The following is a 22083-nucleotide window of genomic DNA, read 5'->3' as shown; positions in this document are numbered from 1 at the left end:
TTAACATTTGGCATCAATATAATTCAATCGTACAATAAAAACATTTTTTTCGTACAATAAAAACATTTGCTTCATAAGAAAGCGAAATATCTTTATCCCCAAGCGCAATACGTCAGTCCGATATGTTTTGGTACATTGCTGTATTGCACAATCTCTTATATTGAGGGATTCTTTATTGCTTCCACGGCTACTTTTTACTCAAATTGTATTAATTTTTTTTTTTACTTTGTATTTCTTCTTGTCAGCTATTATTCTATCATAGTTTATTTAACTATAAATAATTAATTAACCATTTTACCGTCTTTGAAGTCTCTTCTACAATGGATCAAAAATATTATACGTTCAATAATCTTCGTATTCGTTCCACATCATTTTGTCTGACACATTACTCTCCAGGCGTGTCGACAACCACGCAAAATATGGGTGAAAAAGACATGCAAACGCAAAAACAAATGCCACAAAACATCATCCACTTAAACTCAGAAAATAAATAACATTTTTAACTAGCTCCACAGACTCGTAAGGCAATTCATCAAAGCTAATTGGATAAAATACAAACGTTGATAGATCTATGAAACATCTCATATGTATTGCACTTGTACTATTCATCACATTACAAGCACCAAAACAAACCAAAACCAAACCATACACGACGACAACAACAGCAACAAGAAGAAAGATGATCCGACACAAGTACCTAAATTTTCAAAACATGTTTTAATTATCATAAGTACGACACTCATCGGTCTCAGGATTATCACTGCAATATTCCTCCAAAGGATCGGATCCACCAGCCTTCTTCTTGTCCCTAGCGTGACTCGCCGCCGCACTCAGCTCCTCCACCTCGTCCCACGCCGCCACACACTCGCCGCTCACTGGATCATCGGCGCAAGTCTCTTTCGCTTCCTGAATACTCTTCTCCACCTTATCCGATATGCCTCCCTCCGATGTCGCCTTAACAGACATAACCATCCTCTTCATCGAACTGAATTTCCAAGGGTAGTTCAGACGGACCGGGGCCGATAGACGAGCCACTACCGGTTGAACGAACGCTCTTGGAGTTGCGACGTTGAGACCGGTTGCAGCTATGGTTGTCATCGTTGGAGGATCTTAGGATAGGAAGAGAGTTTTTTTTTTTGACGTAAGGAGAAGAGAAGAGGATAAATACAACCTCGCTTGTTATTATTGAGCTATATGTGAACACAATCCTCTTATCACTTAACAACCAACCCTATTGCGCCGCGTGTATTTAGATACTTTTAATAAAAATATTCTACCAAATGTGAAAATAATTTATTTTCCATATTATTTTTTTTCCTTGCAAAATTCAGCCTTAAGATATTTTACAAAAAATAAAAATACACCGAGGAAAAAAGGAAAATGGAATGGGATGGGAGGACTTGTTGGGCCATAGTTAAGAAAAGAAGCGATAATTGGGCCACAGGTGAGGCTCACATAAGCAATGACGTTACCGATATTTTCGTGATATTTCATGTTAATTATTATTATCGATTGGATACACGATAATATTAACAACCGTCGAATAAGGGGGAATCAGCAACCATCGCATCGCACTTTAAAAAAAGAAGTGAGAATAATAAAAAATGATGCGGTTTCAAAGAGCTTATCATCGTTTATCTCTCTCTCCTCTCTGCCATTCATCTCCGCCGTCTGCTTCTCTCCTTCTACTACCTCCCAAGCTTTCCACTCTCCGTTTCCCTAGAGTTCGACGATTCGCCTCCGGGAACTCTCTGATGTCTTCTCGTGCTGCTTCTAGGCTTCGCGTCCTCGCATCTGTATCTCCCGGAGCTGGAGAAGACGCTGGTGGTAGCAGCTCCAATGGCTCAGCCTCACTCTCAGCCACCGCAACTGAAGATGATGGTAATTGCTCTATTTTCCACCGAGTTTGTTCGATTCAGTAAAAGATGAATTAGGATTTGGAAACCTGCTATTGAAATTGAATCGCTTATAGGTTGCTTGTTTGGGAACAATGATGCATTTCCAAATTAGTTCGATGTTAGCTAATGTGATGTTAATGTATTTTTATTTTATTTTGTTGGAACTGTGTAGAGTTGGCTTTAGGGACTGGATATCGTCTTCCTCCACCCGAGATCAGAGATATTGTCGATGCTCCACCAGTCCCCGCATTGTCCTTTTCGCCACACAGGGACAAGATCTTGTTTCTCAAGCGAAGAGCTCTCCCTCCCTTGGCAGATTTAGCTAGACCCGAGGAGAAGCTTGCTGGCGTTAGAATCGATGGATATTGCAATACCAGAAGCAGGATGTCTTTCTACACTGGCTTAGGCATCCATCAGCTTCTCCCTGATGGCACTTTGAGCCCTGAGAAGGAGATCACTGGCATTCCGGACGGTGGCAAGATCAACTTTGTTACGTGGTCTAATGATGGTAAGCATCTGGCTTTCAGCATCCGGGTCGATGAGAACGGGAATAGTAGTAAGCCTATTGTATGGGTTGCTGACGTTGAGACTGGAGAAGCTAGACCACTGTTTAAGTCGCAAGATATTTATCTGAATGCGATTTTTGAGAGTTTCGTTTGGATTGATAATTCCACTCTGTTGGTGAGCACAATCCCTTCAACTCGTGGAGACCCACCGAAGAGACCTTTGGTCCCGTCTGGTCCCAAAACTCTCTCAAACGAGAAGAAGACTGTTGTCCAAGTTAGAACGTTCCAGGATTTGCTTAAGGATGAGTATGATGCTGATTTATTCGACTACTATGCCACATCACAACTAGTATTGGCTTCTCTCGACGGTACATCGAAGGAAGTTGGGCCACCTGCAGTTTACACGTCGTTAGACCCTTCCACAGACCATAAGTACTTGCTAATTTCATCACTTCACAGGCCATATTCCTTCATTGTACCTTGTGTTAGATTTCCAAAGAAGGTGGAAGTCTGGACCGCTGATGGTAGATTTGTAAGACAGCTATGTGACTTGCCCCTAGCCGAAGATATTCCCATCGTCGCCAATAGTGTACGGAAGGGAATGCGTTCCATAAACTGGCGAGCGGACAAGCCATCAACCCTCTACTGGTAAATATTCGAGATTCAAAGTGATTTCACATGTTTTTAAATGTGATATAGAAATAATTAATCCAAAACCAAAACTGTCTGAGACATGTAGGGCAGAAACACAAGATGGCGGTGATGCCAAAGTGGAAGTTTCACCGCGTGATATAGTCTATATGCAGTCTGCGGAACCACTGGCAGGAGAAGAACCAGAAGTTTTGCACAAGCTTGATCTTCGCTATGGGTAACTACTAAACACGCAGCAAATGTTGTAGATTATCAATGCCATCTTCTTTTAGCAAATTAGACTTACTTTGTGGATGCTTCCTATGTCTTGCAGAGGCATTTCGTGGTGTGATGATACATTAGCTTTGGTTTACGAATCATGGTACAAAACGCGAAGGACAAGGACGTGGGTGATCTCTCCTGGATCTAACGATGTCACTCCACACATCTTGTTTGATAGATCATCGGAAGATGTGTACTCAGATCCTGGCTCAACCATGCTGAGGAGAACAGCTGCTGGAACGTACGTAATAGCAAAGATAAAGAAAGAAAATGATGAAGGCACTTATGTCTTACTGAACGGAAGTGGGGCTACGCCACAAGGGAATGTACCCTTCCTTGACTTGTTTGACATGTAAGCCCTTCTTGACAAAGGCTTCTTTTTATTAGTGATTTTTCTCTTGGTTTTTTCGCCATAATGTTGTAACAAACGGGGAATGTTCTATACAAAATTTATCTAGAAACACAGGCAACAAAGAACGGATATGGGAGAGCGACAAGGAAAAGTATTTCGAGACTGTTGTGGCCTTGATGTCTGACCAGAAAGAAGGGGATTTAAAAATGGAGGAGCTGAAAATTTTGACGTCTAAAGAGTCAAAAACTGAGAACACCCAATATTCTCTCCAACTTTGGCCTGACAGGAAAGTGCAACAGATTACAAACTTTCCTCATCCTTATCCTCAGTTGGCTTCGTTACAGAAAGAGATGATCAGGTATCAACGAAAAGATGGGGTCCAGCTTACTGCAACACTCTACCTACCACCAGGCTATGATCCATCAAAAGACGGCCCTCTGCCTTGCCTGTTTTGGTCTTATCCTGGTGAATTCAAGAGCAAAGATGCTGCTAGTCAAGTCCGTGGCTCTCCAAATGAATTTGCAGGCATTGGTTCTACTTCTGCCCTTCTTTGGCTTGCTAGAAGGTATCAGACATTTTCCATTTCTATGCTTGTTTAGCCATGGTACTGTGTTTTTTGCGATATCAGTGTCCTGGATTCTATTTCTATTTCGTTCGCTAGTTGATCGAGTGTCAGCTTATAACATATGGATTCTTCTTGCATTGTGCAGGTTCGCTATATTATCTGGACCTACAATACCTATAATTGGTGAAGGTGATGAAGAGGCTAATGATAGGTACTGTACTATTTACTTTTGACAAGCTGGTGGCTAAAACATGGAAACTAGTGTTATTTTCTTGGTCAATGTGTCCTGCAAGCATAAGCAGAATAATTAAATGAAAGCCCGTGACATTCGTACAAAAAAAACACTTAAAAGAATTTTGGACCCGAGATGTGCTTTGATTTTGACAGGTTCTAATGTCAACCACCATGTTTAGGTATGTAGAGCAGTTGGTTGCAAGTGCCGAGGCAGCTGTAGATGAAGTCGTCAGGCGTGGAGTAAGTATCATTTGATCCTAATTCCATCATCTTGCTATGGTAGCCACCACATAAAGTGTTGAGGCTTGAGTATTTTCTTGGTCTTCCATTTCTTAAGGTGGCTCATCCAAGCAAAATTGCTGTTGGGGGACACTCGTATGGGGCGTTTATGACTGCAAATCTCCTTGCTCACGCTCCTCATCTTTTCTCTTGCGGAATAGCTCGATCTGGCGCTTATAACAGAACACTGACACCCTTTGGTTTCCAGATGCCACCATTACCATTAATAGTCTCATTCTCTGCTTTTGGATATTGATTTATTTCTGGTTAACCTTTTAACTGTGCCTGAAACATTGTAGAACGAGGACCGAACACTGTGGGAAGCTACCAACGTGTATGTCGAGATGAGCCCATTCATGTCAGCTAATAAAATCAAGAAGCCAATCTTGCTCATCCATGGTGAAGAAGACAATAACCCAGGAACTCTAACAATGCAGGTAAGAATTAGTGCCATTTTCTTTGCATTGGTTCTCTAACTATTTTTCATTTCGTATGCTTTGTACAACAGTCTGACAGATTCTTCAACGCACTAAAAGGACACGGCGCTCTTTGTCGCCTTGTGATTCTTCCTCACGAGAGCCATGGGTACTCAGCAAGGGAAAGCATTATGCACGTTCTCTGGGAAACTGACCGCTGGCTTCAAAAATACTGTGTTCCAAACACATCAGATGCAGACACAAGTCCAGACCAGTCCAAAGAAGAATCAGATTCCTCAGAGAAAGTAGCGACTCCGACAGGAGGTGGTAACCCTGAGTATGAAGATCACTCCAAGATTAGGAGATCACTTCTCTGGTAAGAATGTCTCTGTCTCACCAATTCCCAAACAGAAAACAAAACCACAAGATTTTAATATTAGCTGACTCAGTTTGTTAAATGTTTGTCTGCTTTTTTTCAGAGGTCTTTGTGTTTGGTATGGCCACCAAAGGCAGATACAGCATTCGAATGCACTTGCAGAAACAATGCAACACGCTATTTTTTTTCATAAAACATTCGTATTGATAATAATGCGTACAAAAAGGTATTGGATACTAAAAAACAATTTCCATGAACTACAAATGGTCTTTTTATCTAAAAATAATTAAAATTTTAATATATATCTACACTGTATAATAAGAAAATTTTAATGCTGCGATATCCTTGAGCATGCTAATACTAAATGCAGTGAAAATTCGGACTGCTGAGTAATTTTTTGTTCGACTCACTAGCATCGACAATTAGGCTCAAGGGGCAAAGTCGACCCTGATCCTGAAGATGAATCAAACATAGCATTTCTTATAATACAATTCATAACGGGTCATTTGATGATGAAGATAACATAATGAACAAAAAGAAGCCTTTGGTCGGAGGTTCACAGGTGTTCATGCAACAGCCACCATCACAAGGCAGACATCTATACACCAAGAACTATGACACAAGAGCATCAGTAGTATCTCTCCTTAAAAGAATCTTGGATACATAGTTCAACAAGACAAAGCGGAGACAGTCATCAGCATATATCCCTTTGTGTACACGAGGTACTCTTTCGAAGCGAGTAGGGATGTTGTATTGGGTTACCCAGCCCAACCCAACCCTATAAAATATAAACCCAACCCTATTCTAACCCAACCCAACATTAACCCTAATAGTCTATGCATGAAGGGGTTGGGTTAGGGTTACCCATTTCATAAAATCTTTTAAAACAAAAGCAAATAATATTAACATGATTAACACTGTTTAGCTATTTTGAGAATTTTGACGGAAAATGAGATTTTGCAAATTCAACAAAAAAAACAAAATTTTGTGTTTTTGGCATAAAACCTTAATTTTTTGATTTGGACAGAAAAATTCAATTTCCAGGTTTTGGTGGAAAAACTTATTTTTCTAGTTTTGGCGGGAAAACTCATTTTTGTGGTATTGGCGAGAAAACTCAATTTCTCGGTTTTGGCAGAAAACAAAAATTTCTAAATTTTGACGGAAAAATTCGATTCCCCAGTTTTAGCGGAAAACTCGATTTCCCGGTTTTGGTTGGAAAACTCGATTTTCCGGTTTTGGCGGGAAACCTCGATTTCTCGGTTTTCTCGGGAAAATTCGATTTCTCGGTTTTCTAGGAAAAAAACGATTTCTCGTTTTTCTCGGAAAACTCTATTTCTCGGTTTTCTCGGGAAACTCGATTTCTCGGTTTTCTCGGGAATACTCGATTTCTCGGTTTTCTCGGGAAAACTTGATTTCTCGGTTTTGGCAGAAAACCCCGACTTCTCGGTTTTAGCGGGAAACTAGATTTCTCGGTTTTCTTGGAAAAACCCGATTTCTCGGTTTTCTCGAAAAAAACCGATTTCTCGGTTTTGGCGGGAAACCCTGATTTCTCATTTTTCTCGGGAAAACCGATTTTTTCGGTTTTCTCGAAAGACAAGATTTCTCGGTTTTCTTGAAAAACCCTGATTTCTCGGGAAAACTCGATTTCTCGGTTTCGGCGGGATAACTCGTTTTCTTGGTTTTGGCGGGAAACCCCGACTTCTCGGTTTTGGCGGGAAACCCTGGTTTCTCGTTTTTGGCGGGAAAACTCAATTTCTCGATTTCTCGGTTTTGACGGGAAAATTCGATTTCCCAATTTTGGCTTGAAAATTCGATTTTTCGGGTTTCTCGGTTTTGGTGGGAAAACTTAATTTATCGATTTTGGCGGGAAAAACCAGTTTTACGGTTTATGCGGAAAAACTCTATTTTGTGGTTTTTTGTGGGAAAACTCGATTTTGTGGGTTTTTTCGGAAAAACTTGATTTTCCGATTTTGGCGAAAAAAATCGGTTTGGCAAAATATTTTTTTTTGTGATTTTGACGGAAAAAAATCATTTCTGAAATTTTATAGAAACTTTTTTAACGATTTTAAAGAAAAATCTAAAAAAAAATTGAGGGTTTGACCCTACACCAAAACATTGTTCTATAACAAAAAATATCTAATAGGGTTAACCGTGTGAAAACCCTTTATTTCTTTAGCCCAGCCCTAAAGTGGCCCTAAACATTTTATGAATAATACATCTGGGTTAGGGTTCTTAAATTATTGAATGGGCTGGGTTAGCCCTAAATCTCACAACCCTATATAACATCCCTAGAAGCGAGGATCCTACCAAAAACTCTCACCAAATAAGAATCCACGGACCAAAACAAATGAACTTAAATCATTTGGAAATCTATTTAAAGCAAATACCTTAGAGCGAAACGGCCGGCTCAGAGATTGTGTGTATCGTCTTACCTGTTTCAGAAAAGCCTAACTTGGCTCTTCTATGGTTTTTTGTTTGTGGATGGATTGGATTCTTCACAATCCTAATGTGCCAAACACTTTCTTTACTTACGTCCTCCTCCTCCTCCGTGTTTGACTTCTTCATCATCACCTTTCACTCTCTCAAGCTCGCTCCTCCTGAGTCCTGACCATCTCCAATCTTGCACGCAAAGAAACAACCAAACATGCACATCATCATTGCACGTCAAACGTGACGGATCTTCCTTATGCTCTCTCTCCTTCCTACAGATACGCAAAGAAATCTTTGCAGTCATTTTCAGTCCAAAAATAAGATCTTTCCTTATTAAGAGGCGTTTGTGAATATTAAAAAGAAAAAAAAAGAAAGGCATACATTCGATTCGATTCATGGTGGCAGGCATTGCTGCTGTCCTCCTCGAACCAAAGTTTATCTCATCCATATGCTCGCTCATGTTTCAGCTTCTCCTTCTATTGGAAACACACGAATGTTACCGTTACTAATGGTTAGTCTTTTCTCGACATTAACCTACAGTCTTTTGGTTGTCTTTTTAAATTATTTATTTTATTTTTATAATTTTTTCTGTTGGATTATAAATGCAATTTAAGAAGGCAACCACAAAACGTGCATGCGTTTATCATCCATTATTGAAGTTACTGCCACTTAATTGAATCTCATACAACGCATAGAAAACATAATGAACAAGAAGTGTTTGGTCGGATGTTCTTCAGGTGTTCTTTTTGAAACATATGTTCTACAGGTGTTCCTCCCACATAAGTGTAATAGTCTTTCTAGATGATTCTCACATAAACTTTATAAATTTATTTTGTACCATTTGAGTTATTACCCTTAGTTATACCAACTATGGAGTTAAGAGCTTATTGTGTTAGTCGGGTAACAAGACTTGTCACACACACACACACTTCGTGTCTTAGTCAGGTAAGGTTTGAATGTGTGTCTTCATTTTGTCAGCAAATCTTTACATGCCGGACAGACATACCATGTTTCCCAAAAGTAAAAATATTAGAGAATGCATGAAACAAATTAGAGCTCCAATCAGATTAGACTAGTAATAAGCTGTGCCAAATAGTGTGTATTTTCTTGGTCTTAGACAGCAACAGCTATTAGCAGCTACCCCAATGCCAGAACCAAGAAGCCTTTGGTCGAAGGTGCTTCAGGTGTTACTGCCACATGCACCATGACAAGGTAAAATCTTAGAGAATACTAATGGAACAAATGTTGGATTAGACTATGTATGTTCCTAAGAAGTAATGCCATTAAATTGAGAAGACAACACAGTCAGTCCCAGGATGTATAAATTCATTTCATTATTAGTATTGAATTCTAGATACACTTTCCGGGCCCATTTTTACATTTAACGGGCCACCAAATTAGCCGCCCCCACATTTTAGACTTGTCTTAATCGAACATGTTCGTTCGCTTACCAACTTTTTATGTTCTCTGACACTTAAGTCTTTGTTCTTCTTCGCAACCAATCACTAACTGCCTCTCTTCTTCCTTTTCAAAAATGTCGCCATCGTTTTGCTCCGGCCGTTTCTCCGTCGCTCTCTTCCTCGTTATCTCCGCCGTTCCCATAGCTTACCTCATTTGCCTAGAGCGAGCCGCTCCCTCGACGCACGTCTTCTCATACCACAGCTCAGGCTTCTTCCGCGAGTGTGCTAAATGGGACGGCATAGGTCGGAGATTCCTCGTCTCCTTCATGGACGGAGGCGGAATCGGAGAGCTTGTTCCTCCTAGAGACGGTAACACCGACGTTCTCCAAGAAGTCACTGTAGTCAAAGACCTTGACCTCGCCGGAAACGCTTCTCTGGGAATCGCTATCGACCGAGACAGGAACCGTCTCCTCGTCGCTGTCGCCGATTTGCTTGGAAACCGCTACAGCGCTTTAGCTGCCTATGATATGTCCACGTGGCGTCGTGTCTTCCTCGCTGAGCTCAGCGGCCAGAGTAAGCTCTGTCTCTCTGCTCTCTGTCTCTCTGTTTCTTGTTTTGTTAATATGTTTTGATGAAAATGTAGGTAAGGAGAAATCATTTGCGGACGATGTAGCTATTGATGCACGTGGCAATGCTTATGTTACGGATGCGAAAGGCAGTAAAATATGGAAAGTTGATGTCAATGGAGAGCTTGTGTCGACCATTGAGAGCCCTCTCTTCACTCCACCTGGATGGTTCAATAACCTCGTCGCTCTTAACGGCATTGTTTATCACCCTGACGGTTTCCTCATCGTCATCCACACTTTCTCCGGTCTCTTATACAAAATCGACCTAACAGCCGATGGGGATGATAGTAGTAACAAGGTCAGTGTCATTGAAGTTGGTGGTGACACTTTGAGGTTTGGTGATGGGCTTGAGTTGTTGTCTCCTACCAAGATTGTTGTCGCAGGTAACTCTTTTAAGTTCTGATTCCATTTGGATTATAGAGTTTTTTTTTCTTAAAACTATTTATTGTGTTTTTCAGGTAGCCCTTCAGCGAAGTTGGTGGAGAGCTCAGACGGGTGGAGGACGGCTTCAGTGACAGGATGGTTCAACACCGGTATGGTTCATCGGTTAGTCTCGTCAGCTACTGTGAAGGAAGGAAGAGTTTATCTAAACCACATTGTTGGGTTTGGCTCTAAGAAGAGACACATACTTGTTGAAGCTGTGTTTTAGACTCTTTTTTAGTGTATAATAAGTCTCTTCCAATATGCTTTTTATTGAAATCTGATGTATATCATGTCTTTATCAAAATTTCATATAATCTTGTAGTATTAGTATTAGATTAAAAAAAAAATCATTAGGAGATGTTTAACATCTTTCACATTACAAATATCAACTTGAATCTTTGTATTAGGTGTAGGACCAAAAAAGAAACATTCAACTAGTGACTTGACTTACACTTTAGTGTCACCTTCATTGTCATAATGAACACGTGAAGCTGTAGAAACAGGAGCAACAGTAGAAAGTTCACGTGGATCACTTCTACTAACTTGTTCGAAAAGCAAGACCATTCCAAAACCTAAACACCCTTTAACGATCCTTACCATACCAATCGTCACAACCATATAGTATAACCACCAATTCACAAAATCAACAGTTCCAACACCCAAACCAACGCTAACGTTACCATCTATTGGTAATAACAACAACAATGCTGTTTTAGCCTCTGCCACACCAACCAAAGCCTCTACTTCATCCCGAAGCTTCCACCACCACAGCGTCCCACAGCTGACGGCCAAAGCCACTCTCTCCACCGTCGTCTCTTCTCTCCTGTTGTGTCCACAGGCGTTCCCTCCGGTCAACGTGCTGTCCACCACCGGTCTAACGATCACCCTACACCAGAGAAGCATTACTTCATGAAGACCAAAGAAAAACACTAGCCTGCTCAAGAAGTTACGTTCGCTTCCGTTGATTAAACCGTCAGGGCTCGTTACTTGGAGGCCTAGACCGACGGACACTTGAATAAGGAAAAGCGTTAGCCACGCAATGCTGATATGTGGATAGAAAGGAATCGAGCGGTTGGGATCTGTAGCTGTGATCTTGGTGGTTAGACCAAGAACTAGAGCGTAAACGCTTATCAACGAGACGACCGCGTATAGGATCGTCGGATTGGTGCAATGAAAGATAGAGAAGAAGAAAGACGAATCAGTTTGGGGAGGAGATTTGAGCAAGGAGAAGAGGAAGGAAGCTGAAGAGAGACGGCTAAGGAGAAGGAAAGAGAGAGGGAGGAGGAGGCTGAGGAGAGTTGTTGTTACTAGCCTGAAAGGCTTAACCACCAGCTGCTCTGCCTCTCTCCGCCACTTTCCATTTCTGGCCATACTCATTTTTAATCTCAACTGAAATGAGGTTGGGAAGTTAAGAAATGGCAAAACATTCATATTATAGAGGAGATATTAGAAGTTTGTGTCTGAAGGAAAGATCAAGGAGTGGGTGCCATGTCTGCAGTTTCAAGTTAGGTTTGTTGAAAACGAATCATCCATTATAAAGATATAAAATATACGTTGATACATTAGCATAACAAGAGAGATTACTTTCCCATTATTTATTTTCCCTTTAAACAGATAGAAGACTGATGATGATGAGAAATAAGCCAGCAAACACAGCTAAGAAACGACGACGTACTGCGGCTCCATCAAGCTCTCTCTCTCTCTCTCTCTTCCAATAATTAGAGAGCATTTTGCATCACGTCTTCTATATGTATTTTTATTATTAAACAAATATAACAACGATACTCTGAGATAGCTGCTGGAGAAATTGTATATATGAACGGCTTTGATGTGATTGTTTGGTAAAAGCCAATGAACGATCACGATCTAGTCTCGTCACAAAAGAAAATGAGCTTTGATCAGACAAGTCTGAAGAAGCAAACTAAACCATGTCTTTCTGTATCTATAAAAACAGGGGAAGCTAAGTTGTTGTCCTTTATTCAATGTTCTTTTTTACAAGACTCAAAAGTTTTTAAAGTTTCATAACACATTTTCTACAGAACAAGACTCTCAAGCTCCATATTACCGCGACTAGTGTCATAACAATTGTTGTGTGGAGCTTCAGAATTCGGATTGCCTGCTTCAAGAAACAGAACCTCACCAACTCATTTTGATAATAAAACTTAACCAAGAGAAGATGCTGAGAGAGATGGTGGTTTTGAATATCGAGCATGGAGTTAGCTCATCTTTTAATAAAGGAGATTCAACTGGTTCCATTACCTGATACGTTTTATGAACAGGTTGTTTCAACAGCCAATACCGGACATACTTTATTGTTTTCCTGATCCTGAAAACACACACACACACACACAGCACGTGAGAAGCTGGAGCTCACTCTTCTGATAAGAAAATACTATTTTGAAAAAGAAAAAAAAAAGAAAGGCGAACACCAACACATTTTATGAAATTAAATATCTAACCGCTGTGGATAAGGATGGTTGTTGGAGTTTAGTAGTCTGTTGCAAAACATCAGACTGAACTTGCTCCCCTTGGCTCTGGTTGTTTAACTGGGGAGATACACCTTTTTGATCTTCTTCTTGTACCCTTGTTTGCTCTTCCAACCATCTCTCAAACATGGAGTACTCCTCCGGTTTCTCCCACTGTGTGTGTGTGTGTGTGTGCATCCCATATATATTCAGTCTTAACTAGACACATATTCAAAAAGAGTACAGAGGGAAAAGTATGTACCGTGCTTTCGCCAGTGAGACAATGGAAGTAATACTTGTTTCCATCAGGACAAGTGTGTTCACTCCAGTCACACTCAGAGCTCTCTGTATTTTGGTCTTCAGGGACTGCATTTGAATGACTAGAAGAAATCTTCTGACCATCGCCTCTAGCCTACAACGAAAAGTAGAAACAGATATGAGATCAAGGCAGATGTATACTAAGAGAAGTATGAAGCCAAAAGCGCCTACATAAACAAAGTGTTCCAGAGTTCAACATCCGTCTTCTACCATTAGCAGATCATACCAAGTAAAAGATTTACCTCCACGCTAGCAGTCTCAGATCTCTGATGCTTCTCAAAATCTTGATGCAACTGCTTCTGAACCACGGATACTGCTTGACCATTTTGCTGGGGGAAATGATTTGGCTGAACGACTCTGGGGGCTGCAGGTTCTTTGTTTCCCCACTGAGGATATGGTTGTGGGTTCCAATTTGAGTCCAACTGTTGTGTTGTTGCAGGTGGACCGTTAAAGTTAGACCTGAAACACACAAAGCAGTCCGAATATGTTGAGATGAATTAATATTTACAACATTAAAAAATGACTGTAGAAAATAAAATAGGGGGAAGAGTAGAACCTTGGTTCACCTAGACGGGGTTTCTTAGGATCAGCAAATCTAACAATTAGAGGCTGATCAGAACCCTGAGGAGGAAGAGACAAAGAAATACAAAAAAAAAGTCACCAAACAGTGGACACCAAATGAACACAGTGAGGATACAAACAAACAAATAAATAAATAAATGGTCAGCAAAAAAAACCTACACGCATGGTAAAGAGTCCATTTAAAGCTTTGATTGCCTCTAGTGCCATCTCTCTACGAGAAAACTGAACAAATGCAAACCCTGGAAGAGAGCCAAAGATATTAGTTACTGTTCTGGTTTCATTGAAATCCAGAACATCACATTAAAGACAAGAGGCTTGAAGAAAGAACAAAAACTAGCAAATCTATCAAAGCGATTTGCATAGAGCTCCATAGTTGAGATATAAACCCATGTTCCATAAATGTCATAACAGCTTAGTGAAGTGCAATTATCTTTGGTTACAAAGAGCTATATGAAAGATTTACAATCAGTTATTCACAATCTACTAGAGGAGAAACTACAACATGTGAGCAATTCAAACTAGGATGAATTCAAAGTAAAGAAGCAAGATATATGCAAAAGGGAAATGGAGTGATTACCACGGCTAATCTTCATGTCATCGACTGCCATATAAATATCTTCAATGATTCCGAACCTAGAAAATACCTGAGAAGGAGACACACTCTGAGAATTTATTCAAATTTAAATGAAGCCGGTGAGAATATATACAGAAGTATGCAAATTTGACTATATAACTGGAGATAGAAAAAACGAAGATTATGAAGAGAGTTGTGAGTGACAAAAGAAGGACTGAAAGAGCATAATACATCATGGACTTCCATTCTGGTGGTATGTTTGTTGAGGCATCTAACATATAGTTTATCTGGAAGTTGCACTGTTGAGAAACCTAAAGTCTCCAGATGAAAAGAGAAGAGAAGCAATCAGGAAGTAACTAATAAAAAAAAATGCTATTATGCACTTAAGAAGGAGAGAAGAAGAAGCAGTTGAAGGCATGATTCTTTTTTTGTTTGAACAGTTTTCATAATAGTCTAGTACCAACCATGTTATGTTTTTTATCTAATAATTTTTGCTGTTCCTAAAAAAAAGCGTCAGTCTTACCAATCCGTTCACGTTCTGCGTCAGCATATCTCACCTTGACTGGAGAAATTTCCTGAAGTAATGAAACAAGTTTATAAAAAAAAAGAATGCCTCCCTACATCATCAGTGAAGAAACACGTTTTGTGGAAGCAAAGAAGAAGAGACCAAAACCCACCCCAGGAAAGGTAAAGTGATCAGTTAAAGCAGCAATGGCGGCACTACCCTCTTCTAACTTTCTGTACTTAACAAAACAGTAAGCTGCAGCAAAAAGGGGAAGGTAGAGTAGAGGAATGTTATTTAAGCAAAAAGTGATATAACAACGGAATGTAGTAAGAAGCATCAATGAACCTGCTCGTTCACCGCTCATCTTATCTTTGGGTAGAATGATCTCGGTGACGCTCCCATATTTTTCAAACACCTGACGAACCTGATGATTGAATAACAAAGATTTGTGACTCTGGAATTATAAAAAAAAAAGAAAACAATATATAAAAAGAGAAAGAGAAAAGAAGAAAGTGTCTCACATCGTATTCAGTAGCAGTGATGGGGAGAGGGGCAACATATAACTTGGCAGCAATACTACTACTACTAATCCCCACCTCACTTGTAGGAGGATCTGATAATACCAAACAAACTCAAAAAAGTTGACACCTTTGCGTCTGATTCAATGAAACAGAGAGAGAAGGAAACTTGGAGAATGAACCTGGCCCTCCTGGGGTAGATGATGATGATGAGGATAGAGAGCGTCTCTTCGTCCTTAAGCTGCCGCCGTAAGGACTAACCCCACTAGTACTACTTTGTGTTGGAGGAGCCTCAACCCCCATATTCTCTTGTTGCTGTTGCTGGGCGGCGGGGTAGTGATTATCGAACTGCGGCGTCGGCTGATTGAAACGCTGATCTCTGTTGTCGTTTTGTGGGTATTGCTGGAATCCAATTGCGGCGACATGGTTGTGGTGAATCTGATGATGATGATGATGATGATTGTTGTAGTTGTTGTGATAGTACGGAGCTTGTTGTGGTGGTGGTGGCTGTGGACCAGGAAAGCCGTTTGTGACACGTCTTTCCATCTACTTACTAACCCCTTATTGACTCTCAGATTCTGCTGTCGGGAAATCTCCTCCGGCGACGGTCGGGAGAGAAGAAGAAGAAAGAGTGAGTCCTATGAGGGACATCATCTCTTATACCCACCCTCCTTATCGGTCAATCTTTGAAAGACATGAAACAAAAAAGAAAAAATATAAAATGGCGAATTGCTGGAATTTACAGTTAACCCTAAGGAAGGTAAACTATTTACGGGTTTTACCAAGTTTAACCGGAGGGAAAACCGAATCGAATTGAAATACGAACCAAAGATCATAAATTAGACTTAACCGTCCCCAATCCAACTTAAACCCTCCGATCCAATCTCGATTTTAACCATCTCGAACCCGAATCCAAATAACCACTCAATTTCGATTTAAACCAAGTGGAGTCTCTCCAATTTCCCTTTATTCTTTATTTCTATTTCTCCCTCCCCCCCCTCTCTCTCAAACGGTTTCCCCTAAATTCGAAAACGTATCCCAACCCTAGAACATCCCACTTCGATTCCTTCGATTTCCCTTCGATTATTCACCGAAAACGTGTGAATCATGGTTGAAACTAGGCTGGGTAAGAGAAAGGATAGGCTTCCTCCAACGGATCCTCCTCCGCAAAAGAGCGGGACCTCGAAGAACTCGAAGAAGAACAAACCGAAGAACTTGAAGAAGAGAAAAACGACGGATGAGGAATCATCGGCGGTTGAATTTGTTGGAACCGTGGGAGTTGCGGAGGAGAATGAAGTAGAAGAACCGGCTAAGGATGTAGAAGATCGGGAGAAAGAGAAAGAAGAATCGGAGAAGGAGAAAGAAAGGGAAGAAGAAAATGGAGACGAAGATGAAGAGGAAGAAGGAAACAGCGATGCATCTCAAGAAGAGAAAGAAGAAAATGGAGACGAAGATGAAGAGGAAGAAGGAAACAGCGATGCATCTCAAGAAGATAAAGAAGAAAATGGAGATAAAGATGAAGATGAAGAAGGAAATAGCAATGAAGAAGTAGAGAACAAAGATGAAGAAGAAATACAAGAGGAGGAAGAGAACGGGACTCTCCCGACTCCCGAAGAGAACGGGACTCCCGAAGAGAACAGAGGTCAAAACGAAAATGAAAATCAAGAAGAAGGAGAGAAGGAACCCCCATTGGAAGCGGAATCAGGAAATGTTGATGGTGATGGTGACGGGGTTCTCGGGCAAGGAGAAGAGGTAATAACTGTAAAACTTGAATAGGGTTTAACTAAATATATTAGGAAAGGCTCGGATAACTTAGGAGAACTATGTTTTAGTACTTGAATAACTGATGTAGAACACAATGTTACTTGCAGGAATTAGAGGCAACCGAGGCAATCAAACCGTTGAGGATGTACTTCTATGAGTCGGAGTACAAGAAACAAATAAAGATAGCGACCAAATGTTTCGTCAATGACGTTATGGTTACATTTGCTAATCTCAAACCGAAGATGAGTGATACTGAGAGGAAGTGGTTTGAGAAGCATCCACAATTCTGTCACGTGTTCCACATGGAGAAGGACTCAAACCACATGGTCCAAGGAATGTGGATGTTGCTATTGCGGACAGTGGATGGCTCGAAGAGGAAGGAAGTGTGGTTCATTGTGAATGGTGTTCCCATCCGCTATGGCCTGAGAGAACACGCTTTGATCTCAGGTCTTAGCTGCCGCAACTATCCACTTGGGTATAAGGAGTTTGGTGATAGAAAGTTCGTGAAGCGCCATTTTAAGAAGGGAGAATCAATAAGGCTTGAGGATGTCAAAGCGAAGCTGTTGGCTATGGGAGAACACAGAGACCGGCTGAAGATGATGGTTTTGTTCTTTTTAGGAAGTGTTATCTGTGCGCAAACGAAAGTAGGAAAAGGCGCCAAAGATGTTTTGGAATTCTTCCAAAGAGCTGTGGACGATCTCGAGTTCTGCGAAAACTTTCCATGGGGGAGGTACTCGTTTGATTACATGGTTAAGGAGATATCGCACACCATGGATCATTTTGGAGGTCGGGTTAGAGAGAAGACTTTATGGCCACTTCCAGGTTTCTGTCTGCCACTGGAGGTAAGCAATTGAAGATAATTACCTTATCATTTATTAATATTATTGTGTTAAGTGTTTGTACATGATTGGTATGTAGTTGCTTGCTTTTGAGGCAATTCCCAAGTTTGGATTGAAGTTCAGACAAGAGGTTGAAGACGTCGATATAGACTGTCCTAGGATGTGCAGATCAGTCTTTAAATCAGCAGGGATGAAAGGGTTCTCACTTTCAAAATTGAATCGGGAACTGGACAAAATAACGGTATGTTTCTTCTGCTACAATCTTGAAAATGTTGTAATGTTTCTTGTGCTACAAACTTTGAAAATGTTGTAGCATTATACTAACATGTATTATTTTTTGGTTTTACTTTTTTGGTATCAGTCAGGGGATATCCACAGCATCCTTCCTACCAAGACAGAAGAAGAAGTAGCTCTTTTGGAAGAGCTGACTGAAGAGGAGGACGACGTTGATGTCGATGATATTTCTATTGACAGTTGGGTAAAGCGTCTTGCAGAAGGACATTCAGTCTTTTTTGAAGAGATGTATGATGTAGACGTTGCTGCGCGTGATCCAAATGCACAAGAGGCTGTCGACGAAGATCAGGATGACGAAGATCAGGATGACGAAGTAGGTGGAGAGGAAGGAGGCGCAAGCCAGAAGAAGATGATGGAGGAGTTGATCAAACAAGTGAAAATGATTGGCACTCAGCTAAAGAGAGTTAAGAAGACAATGGACAAGTTTGAGGAAAGGATGGTGGTTCCGTTTGAGGCGTTTATGAAGAAAGCTATGGATGAAGGGCAAGGAAGCGGGGAGTGAAGAACTCGGTTATGTATTTTGTAAACTCGGTTATGTATTTTGTGGGAAGTTGGACCCATTATTTTGTTGTTGTGTGGATGTTGGAAACCTCTTGACTTTTTAGGTATGTTGGATGGAACTTGTTCTTGTTATCATGGATGTTGCAATCTTGTTATCATGGATGTTGCAATCTTATATTTTGAATGTGCCTCTTAAGGAAAACTAGGAAAAGTAGGAGAACTTAATGAAAACTAGGACAACTAGGAGAACTTAATGAAAACTAGGAAAACTAGAAATACTAGGAAAACTAGAAATACTAGAAAAACTAATTCTTCAACACCACACTTAAACTAAGCATACAATTCTTCAAACTTCCTAACAATGTCATCTTCTTCATTTTCGTCATTCCCGCCCTTCCCTGTCTTCTTCTTCTCCAAATGACTTTTCATTTCAGAAATGATCTTCTGTAATTGCTCAATCACTTTATTCTTCTCTCGGATTTCATCACGGGTTTGAAGCAATGCTCTCCTTTGCCATTCTGTACCATCCTCTTCATCGAACCAAGAGAAGTACTTGCATTCATTTCCAAGCTGCAATAAGGGGAAGGTCAAAATTCAAACCCAATTCAAATCCAGATTCCATTATATCCAGATTCCATCATATATTCATACCTTAAAGCGCGGACAGCCATAAAAGTGTCGACCAGGATTTTTGTCAGTCCAAGCTTGCCTTATTTTCGCTGGCAAGCCACAGTGACACAACCTCAGACAAGAAAATCGGCGGCTCCTTTGCGATAAAGACGAACCCGAACCCGAACCCACTTCCATCTTCACTTTTTCCATCTCACTTGCTCGGCGAGGGGGGGGGAAGAGAATTCGATTCTCGAAATAGAGAGAGAGAGAGGGAGAGGAAATGGGGAAATGGGAGACCCGAAATAGAGAGAGAGGCTAGAGAAAAAGGGGAAAAAGTCAAACTGAAAGGGGCCCAACTGAAAGTGAGATATTAAAATGAGATAATTGCCCAAAAAAAATTTGTTCTTAGTTATACCCAAGATACTAGTATTCCCAACTTTGGTCATAGTTATATTTTTGTCGGTTTCTAATTTATTTAGTGTTACTAATCTATTTAAATTGGTTATCTAGTTTTACCTTCAATATTACTAGTTTAAATTGTTATTTATATAGTTCCATGCAATTATATTTAGCGAATAGATATAACTCGAAAGTTTCGTTTGTAAGATGTCTTTGGCCAACAAAGTGTTATTGGAATTGCAAGGTCTCGTAAGAGATACGTGAGAGTTTTTTTCCTAAATTTCAGAAATTGATAACCGAGTTTTGTTATAAATAGACAAGGAATCCAACAAAGATTTTTTTCCTAAATTACATTAAAAATATATTTTCTGCTTACTTAGTAATTATTCATTATATAATCTGTTAATTTTATTCTAAAATTCAGAAATTACATTAAAATTCATTAAAAATATATTATTCATTTATAAAAGAAACATTTAATTTGTTTGACAAAAAAAAATAAACGTTCTGAAATTGATAACCGAGTTTTGTTATAAATTGACTATACTCAAGTTTTACGCAGTTTTCCAAGTCATACAACACGACACAACACGAAATGAAACAAAGTTCCAGAGATTACAACATAAAATCAAGTACCCAAATGCATTACTCGAAATATGCATTACTCCAAATTCATCCAAATTTAAACCCTTTTCCTTCCTTGCCGCTTGATGCGATCTGGAGGTATGATCTTCACCTCCTTGATCTGATCTGGTACATTCCAAGAAGCCATGTCGGGCACAACATTAAGTGTTCTGGAATACGCCAAATGCCACATTTCCGTCCAGTAGTATTTTGAGCACAACTCATGGATATCAAGGCGCCTGCCATCAACATTCCTAGCGAAATAGATATAAGCTGCCAGTCCATGCAGACAAGGGAACTTTTCATAGTCCCACACCTTGCAAGTACAAGTTTTTCCAACCAAGGTCGCCCAAAACACCTTTCCTGCAGCGTCAGTGATCTCGTACTTAAGCTCGTAACTATCAAGTTCCCGCACAGGTAGCTTATGTGCAACAGCCCATAGATCGTGCAAGTAGTTCTCAACCCGAGGCACCAGTCTTGTATTCATTGATCTAGAAACAACATCCTTCCGTTGAGTGAACCAATCAGAGAATTTCCTAATGATACAATCCAGCATTGGTATTAAGGCCCACCTCGTTGCCTCTTTAAACACGTTCTTCATTGATCCCAGAGTGTTGCTTGTATCCAAGTTGTACCTATCACGTGGGAAAAAAACCCTTGCCCATTTGTCCTTTTCAATACCACATTCCTCCACATACTTGTACGCAGCAGGACATCTTATCTTAAATGAGTCGTAAGCAGAATTGAAGTCATCAACCGTGTAATATCTGCCCAACTCCATAAGTTTTTGCCCGACTATATTCTTGTTGACGTTACAAGCATGCAATTTCACCTTTTCCTTCAAATGCCATAAACAATGACCATGGTGAGCCTGTGGAAACACGTTTCCTATGGCGAAGATCAAGCTCTGATTTCTTGTACTAATGAAAACCAGTTCAGAAGAGTCTGGTATAACACTTTTAAGCATCTCGAAAAACCAAGTCCAACTAGCAAGATTCTCACCATCTACTACTGCAAACGCAAGTGGATACCTCTGACCATTAGGATCCTGAGCTTTCGCGAAAACTAAAACACCACCGTTCTTCAGACGTATCCCCTCCACAGCTATCACCTTCCTCATAACTGCAAACCCTTCAATGCAAGCTCCCAAAGCTATGAAAAGGTACTCAAATTTACTTATATCATCCAATTTCAAACAGGTTTTTGTCCCCGGATTCACTTGCTCTAACATGTACAAATAACTATACAACATCTTGTAGCTCTCTTTCGGACTACCAGGTATATCTCTGACGTGATTGCTCATTGTGTCCTGCCAAAAGGAACAAACAAAAGAAACTCACTACAATTTCCCCTACTATTATCCTGCTACAGTTTTACCAGTTATTCGAATTTTCCCTGTTTTCCTAATTCTACCAGTTGTACCCAGTTATTCAGTTTTACTACAATTTATCAAGAACAATTGAATAATCTAGGGTTTATCCCTATCCCTCAACTCCAATTCACCTACCGAAATTCATTATATACCAATTTACCCCGAAATTAAACAAAACTTGTCACAATTACAAATCTATTAAAACCCCCAAAACCTACTTCCGAAATAATGCTAGGACAGAGCATAACTTACCGGCTGCAACTTTATCCGCCCCGACGGCAACAGACGGCAGCGTTCGA

General features: G+C 40.3%; 7 protein-coding genes across 9 annotated transcripts; 3 read left to right on the top strand and 4 right to left on the bottom strand.

Annotated features, from left to right (window-relative positions):
- Nucleotides 1–566: 566 nt before the first annotated feature.
- Nucleotides 567–1154, bottom strand: LOC108849312 (calvin cycle protein CP12-1, chloroplastic-like). The gene has a single exon (XM_018622860.2). The coding sequence runs from the start codon at nucleotides 1096–1098 to the stop codon at nucleotides 718–720; it is 381 nt and encodes a 126-aa protein (XP_018478362.1). The 5' UTR covers nucleotides 1099–1154; the 3' UTR covers nucleotides 567–717.
- A 386-nt stretch (nucleotides 1155–1540) lies between these two features.
- Nucleotides 1541–5840, top strand: LOC108855856 (probable glutamyl endopeptidase, chloroplastic). 2 transcript variants are annotated; one of them, XM_057009185.1, is made up of 11 exons: nucleotides 1542–1881; nucleotides 2071–3052; nucleotides 3144–3272; nucleotides 3369–3668; nucleotides 3775–4233; nucleotides 4379–4444; nucleotides 4647–4707; nucleotides 4805–4955; nucleotides 5047–5183; nucleotides 5255–5538; nucleotides 5642–5840. In XM_057009185.1, coding segments are annotated over exons 1-11 (2847 nt in total). In that variant the 5' UTR covers nucleotides 1542–1604; the 3' UTR covers nucleotides 5643–5840. The 2 variants fall into 2 exon arrangements, with proteins under 2 accessions (XP_056865164.1, XP_056865165.1); XM_057009184.1 differs by lacking the exon at nucleotides 5642–5840 and having other exon boundaries at nucleotides 1541–1881; nucleotides 5255–5542.
- Nucleotides 5841–9428: 3588 nt separating this feature from the next.
- LOC130511471 (uncharacterized) lies at nucleotides 9429–10823 on the top strand. The gene is made up of 3 exons (XM_057008481.1): nucleotides 9429–9941; nucleotides 10012–10377; nucleotides 10453–10823. The coding sequence occupies exons 1-3, from the start codon at nucleotides 9503–9505 to the stop codon at nucleotides 10641–10643; spliced, it is 996 nt and encodes a 331-aa protein (XP_056864461.1). The 5' UTR covers nucleotides 9429–9502; the 3' UTR covers nucleotides 10644–10823.
- LOC108854498 (uncharacterized) lies at nucleotides 10739–11794 on the bottom strand. Its single transcript, XM_018628073.2, has one exon. It carries the CDS (start codon nucleotides 11792–11794, stop codon nucleotides 10865–10867), a length of 930 nt encoding a protein of 309 aa, XP_018483575.2. The 3' UTR covers nucleotides 10739–10864.
- Nucleotides 11795–12326: 532 nt separating this feature from the next.
- Nucleotides 12327–16039, bottom strand: LOC130511683 (flowering time control protein FCA-like). 2 transcript variants are annotated; one of them, XM_057009063.1, is made up of 14 exons: nucleotides 15562–16039; nucleotides 15383–15474; nucleotides 15207–15285; nucleotides 15034–15116; nucleotides 14880–14931; nucleotides 14588–14667; nucleotides 14360–14426; nucleotides 13942–14021; nucleotides 13757–13821; nucleotides 13443–13659; nucleotides 13145–13294; nucleotides 12877–13056; nucleotides 12677–12743; nucleotides 12327–12533 (listed from the first exon to the last, which is right to left on the bottom strand). In XM_057009063.1, exons 1-13 carry the CDS (start codon nucleotides 15923–15925, stop codon nucleotides 12687–12689), a joined length of 1566 nt encoding a protein of 521 aa, XP_056865043.1. In that variant the 5' UTR covers nucleotides 15926–16039; the 3' UTR covers nucleotides 12327–12533; nucleotides 12677–12686. The 2 variants fall into 2 exon arrangements, with proteins under 2 accessions (XP_056865043.1, XP_056865042.1); XM_057009062.1 differs by having other exon boundaries at nucleotides 12327–12743.
- Nucleotides 16040–16084: 45 nt separating this feature from the next.
- Nucleotides 16085–20163, top strand: LOC130511682 (uncharacterized protein At3g43530-like). Its single transcript, XM_057009061.1, has 4 exons — nucleotides 16085–17131; nucleotides 17251–17985; nucleotides 18062–18223; nucleotides 18344–20163. Exons 1-4 carry the CDS (start codon nucleotides 16487–16489, stop codon nucleotides 18776–18778), a joined length of 1977 nt encoding a protein of 658 aa, XP_056865041.1. The 5' UTR covers nucleotides 16085–16486; the 3' UTR covers nucleotides 18779–20163.
- Nucleotides 19108–21715, bottom strand: LOC130511374 (uncharacterized). The gene is made up of 2 exons (XM_057008332.1): nucleotides 20477–21715; nucleotides 19108–19347 (listed from the first exon to the last, which is right to left on the bottom strand). The coding sequence occupies exons 1-2, from the start codon at nucleotides 21713–21715 to the stop codon at nucleotides 19108–19110; spliced, it is 1479 nt and encodes a 492-aa protein (XP_056864312.1).
- Between the last annotated feature and the right edge of the window lie 368 nt (nucleotides 21716–22083).

Source organism: Raphanus sativus, chromosome 4, assembly GCF_000801105.2.
Source record: "Raphanus sativus cultivar WK10039 chromosome 4, ASM80110v3, whole genome shotgun sequence".
In the NCBI taxonomy this organism is placed as follows: domain Eukaryota; kingdom Viridiplantae; phylum Streptophyta; class Magnoliopsida; order Brassicales; family Brassicaceae; genus Raphanus; species Raphanus sativus.
The sequence above is the reverse complement of the archived record's forward strand: the minus strand, read 5'-3'. Positions and strand labels throughout refer to the sequence as shown.

Excerpts from the sequence above, each read along its gene's own strand:
- LOC108849312 (XM_018622860.2), bottom strand. The coding sequence starts at position 1,098 with ATGACAACCATAGCTGCAACCGGTCTCAACGTCGCAACTCCAAGAGCG.
- LOC108855856 (XM_057009184.1), top strand. The coding sequence starts at position 1,605 with ATGATGCGGTTTCAAAGAGCTTATCATCGTTTATCTCTCTCTCCTCTC. Across the intron at positions 3,669-3,774 it reads TTCCTTGACTTGTTTGACAT|AAACACAGGCAACAAAGAAC; the intron begins GTAAGCCCTTCT and ends AAATTTATCTAG. Across the intron at positions 4,234-4,378 it reads CTTCTTTGGCTTGCTAGAAG|GTTCGCTATATTATCTGGAC; the intron begins GTATCAGACATT and ends TGCATTGTGCAG.
- LOC130511471 (XM_057008481.1), top strand. The coding sequence starts at position 9,503 with ATGTCGCCATCGTTTTGCTCCGGCCGTTTCTCCGTCGCTCTCTTCCTC. Across the intron at positions 9,942-10,011 it reads CGCTGAGCTCAGCGGCCAGA|GTAAGGAGAAATCATTTGCG; the intron begins GTAAGCTCTGTC and ends ATGAAAATGTAG. Across the intron at positions 10,378-10,452 it reads TACCAAGATTGTTGTCGCAG|GTAGCCCTTCAGCGAAGTTG; the intron begins GTAACTCTTTTA and ends TGTGTTTTTCAG.
- LOC108854498 (XM_018628073.2), bottom strand. The coding sequence starts at position 11,794 with ATGAGTATGGCCAGAAATGGAAAGTGGCGGAGAGAGGCAGAGCAGCTG.
- LOC130511683 (XM_057009062.1), bottom strand. The coding sequence starts at position 15,925 with ATGGAAAGACGTGTCACAAACGGCTTTCCTGGTCCACAGCCACCACCA. Across the intron at positions 15,286-15,382 it reads TCACTGCTACTGAATACGAT|GTTCGTCAGGTGTTTGAAAA; the intron begins GTGAGACACTTT and ends TTCAATCATCAG. Across the intron at positions 14,932-15,033 it reads ATCACTTTACCTTTCCTGGG|GAAATTTCTCCAGTCAAGGT; the intron begins GTGGGTTTTGGT and ends TCATTACTTCAG.
- LOC130511682 (XM_057009061.1), top strand. The coding sequence starts at position 16,487 with ATGGTTGAAACTAGGCTGGGTAAGAGAAAGGATAGGCTTCCTCCAACG. Across the intron at positions 17,132-17,250 it reads TTCTCGGGCAAGGAGAAGAG|GAATTAGAGGCAACCGAGGC; the intron begins GTAATAACTGTA and ends TGTTACTTGCAG. Across the intron at positions 18,224-18,343 it reads GGGAACTGGACAAAATAACG|TCAGGGGATATCCACAGCAT; the intron begins GTATGTTTCTTC and ends TTTTGGTATCAG.
- LOC130511374 (XM_057008332.1), bottom strand. The coding sequence starts at position 21,715 with ATGAGCAATCACGTCAGAGATATACCTGGTAGTCCGAAAGAGAGCTAC. Across the intron at positions 19,348-20,476 it reads AGCGGCAAGGAAGGAAAAGG|CTTGGAAATGAATGCAAGTA; the intron begins GTTTAAATTTGG and ends CCCTTATTGCAG.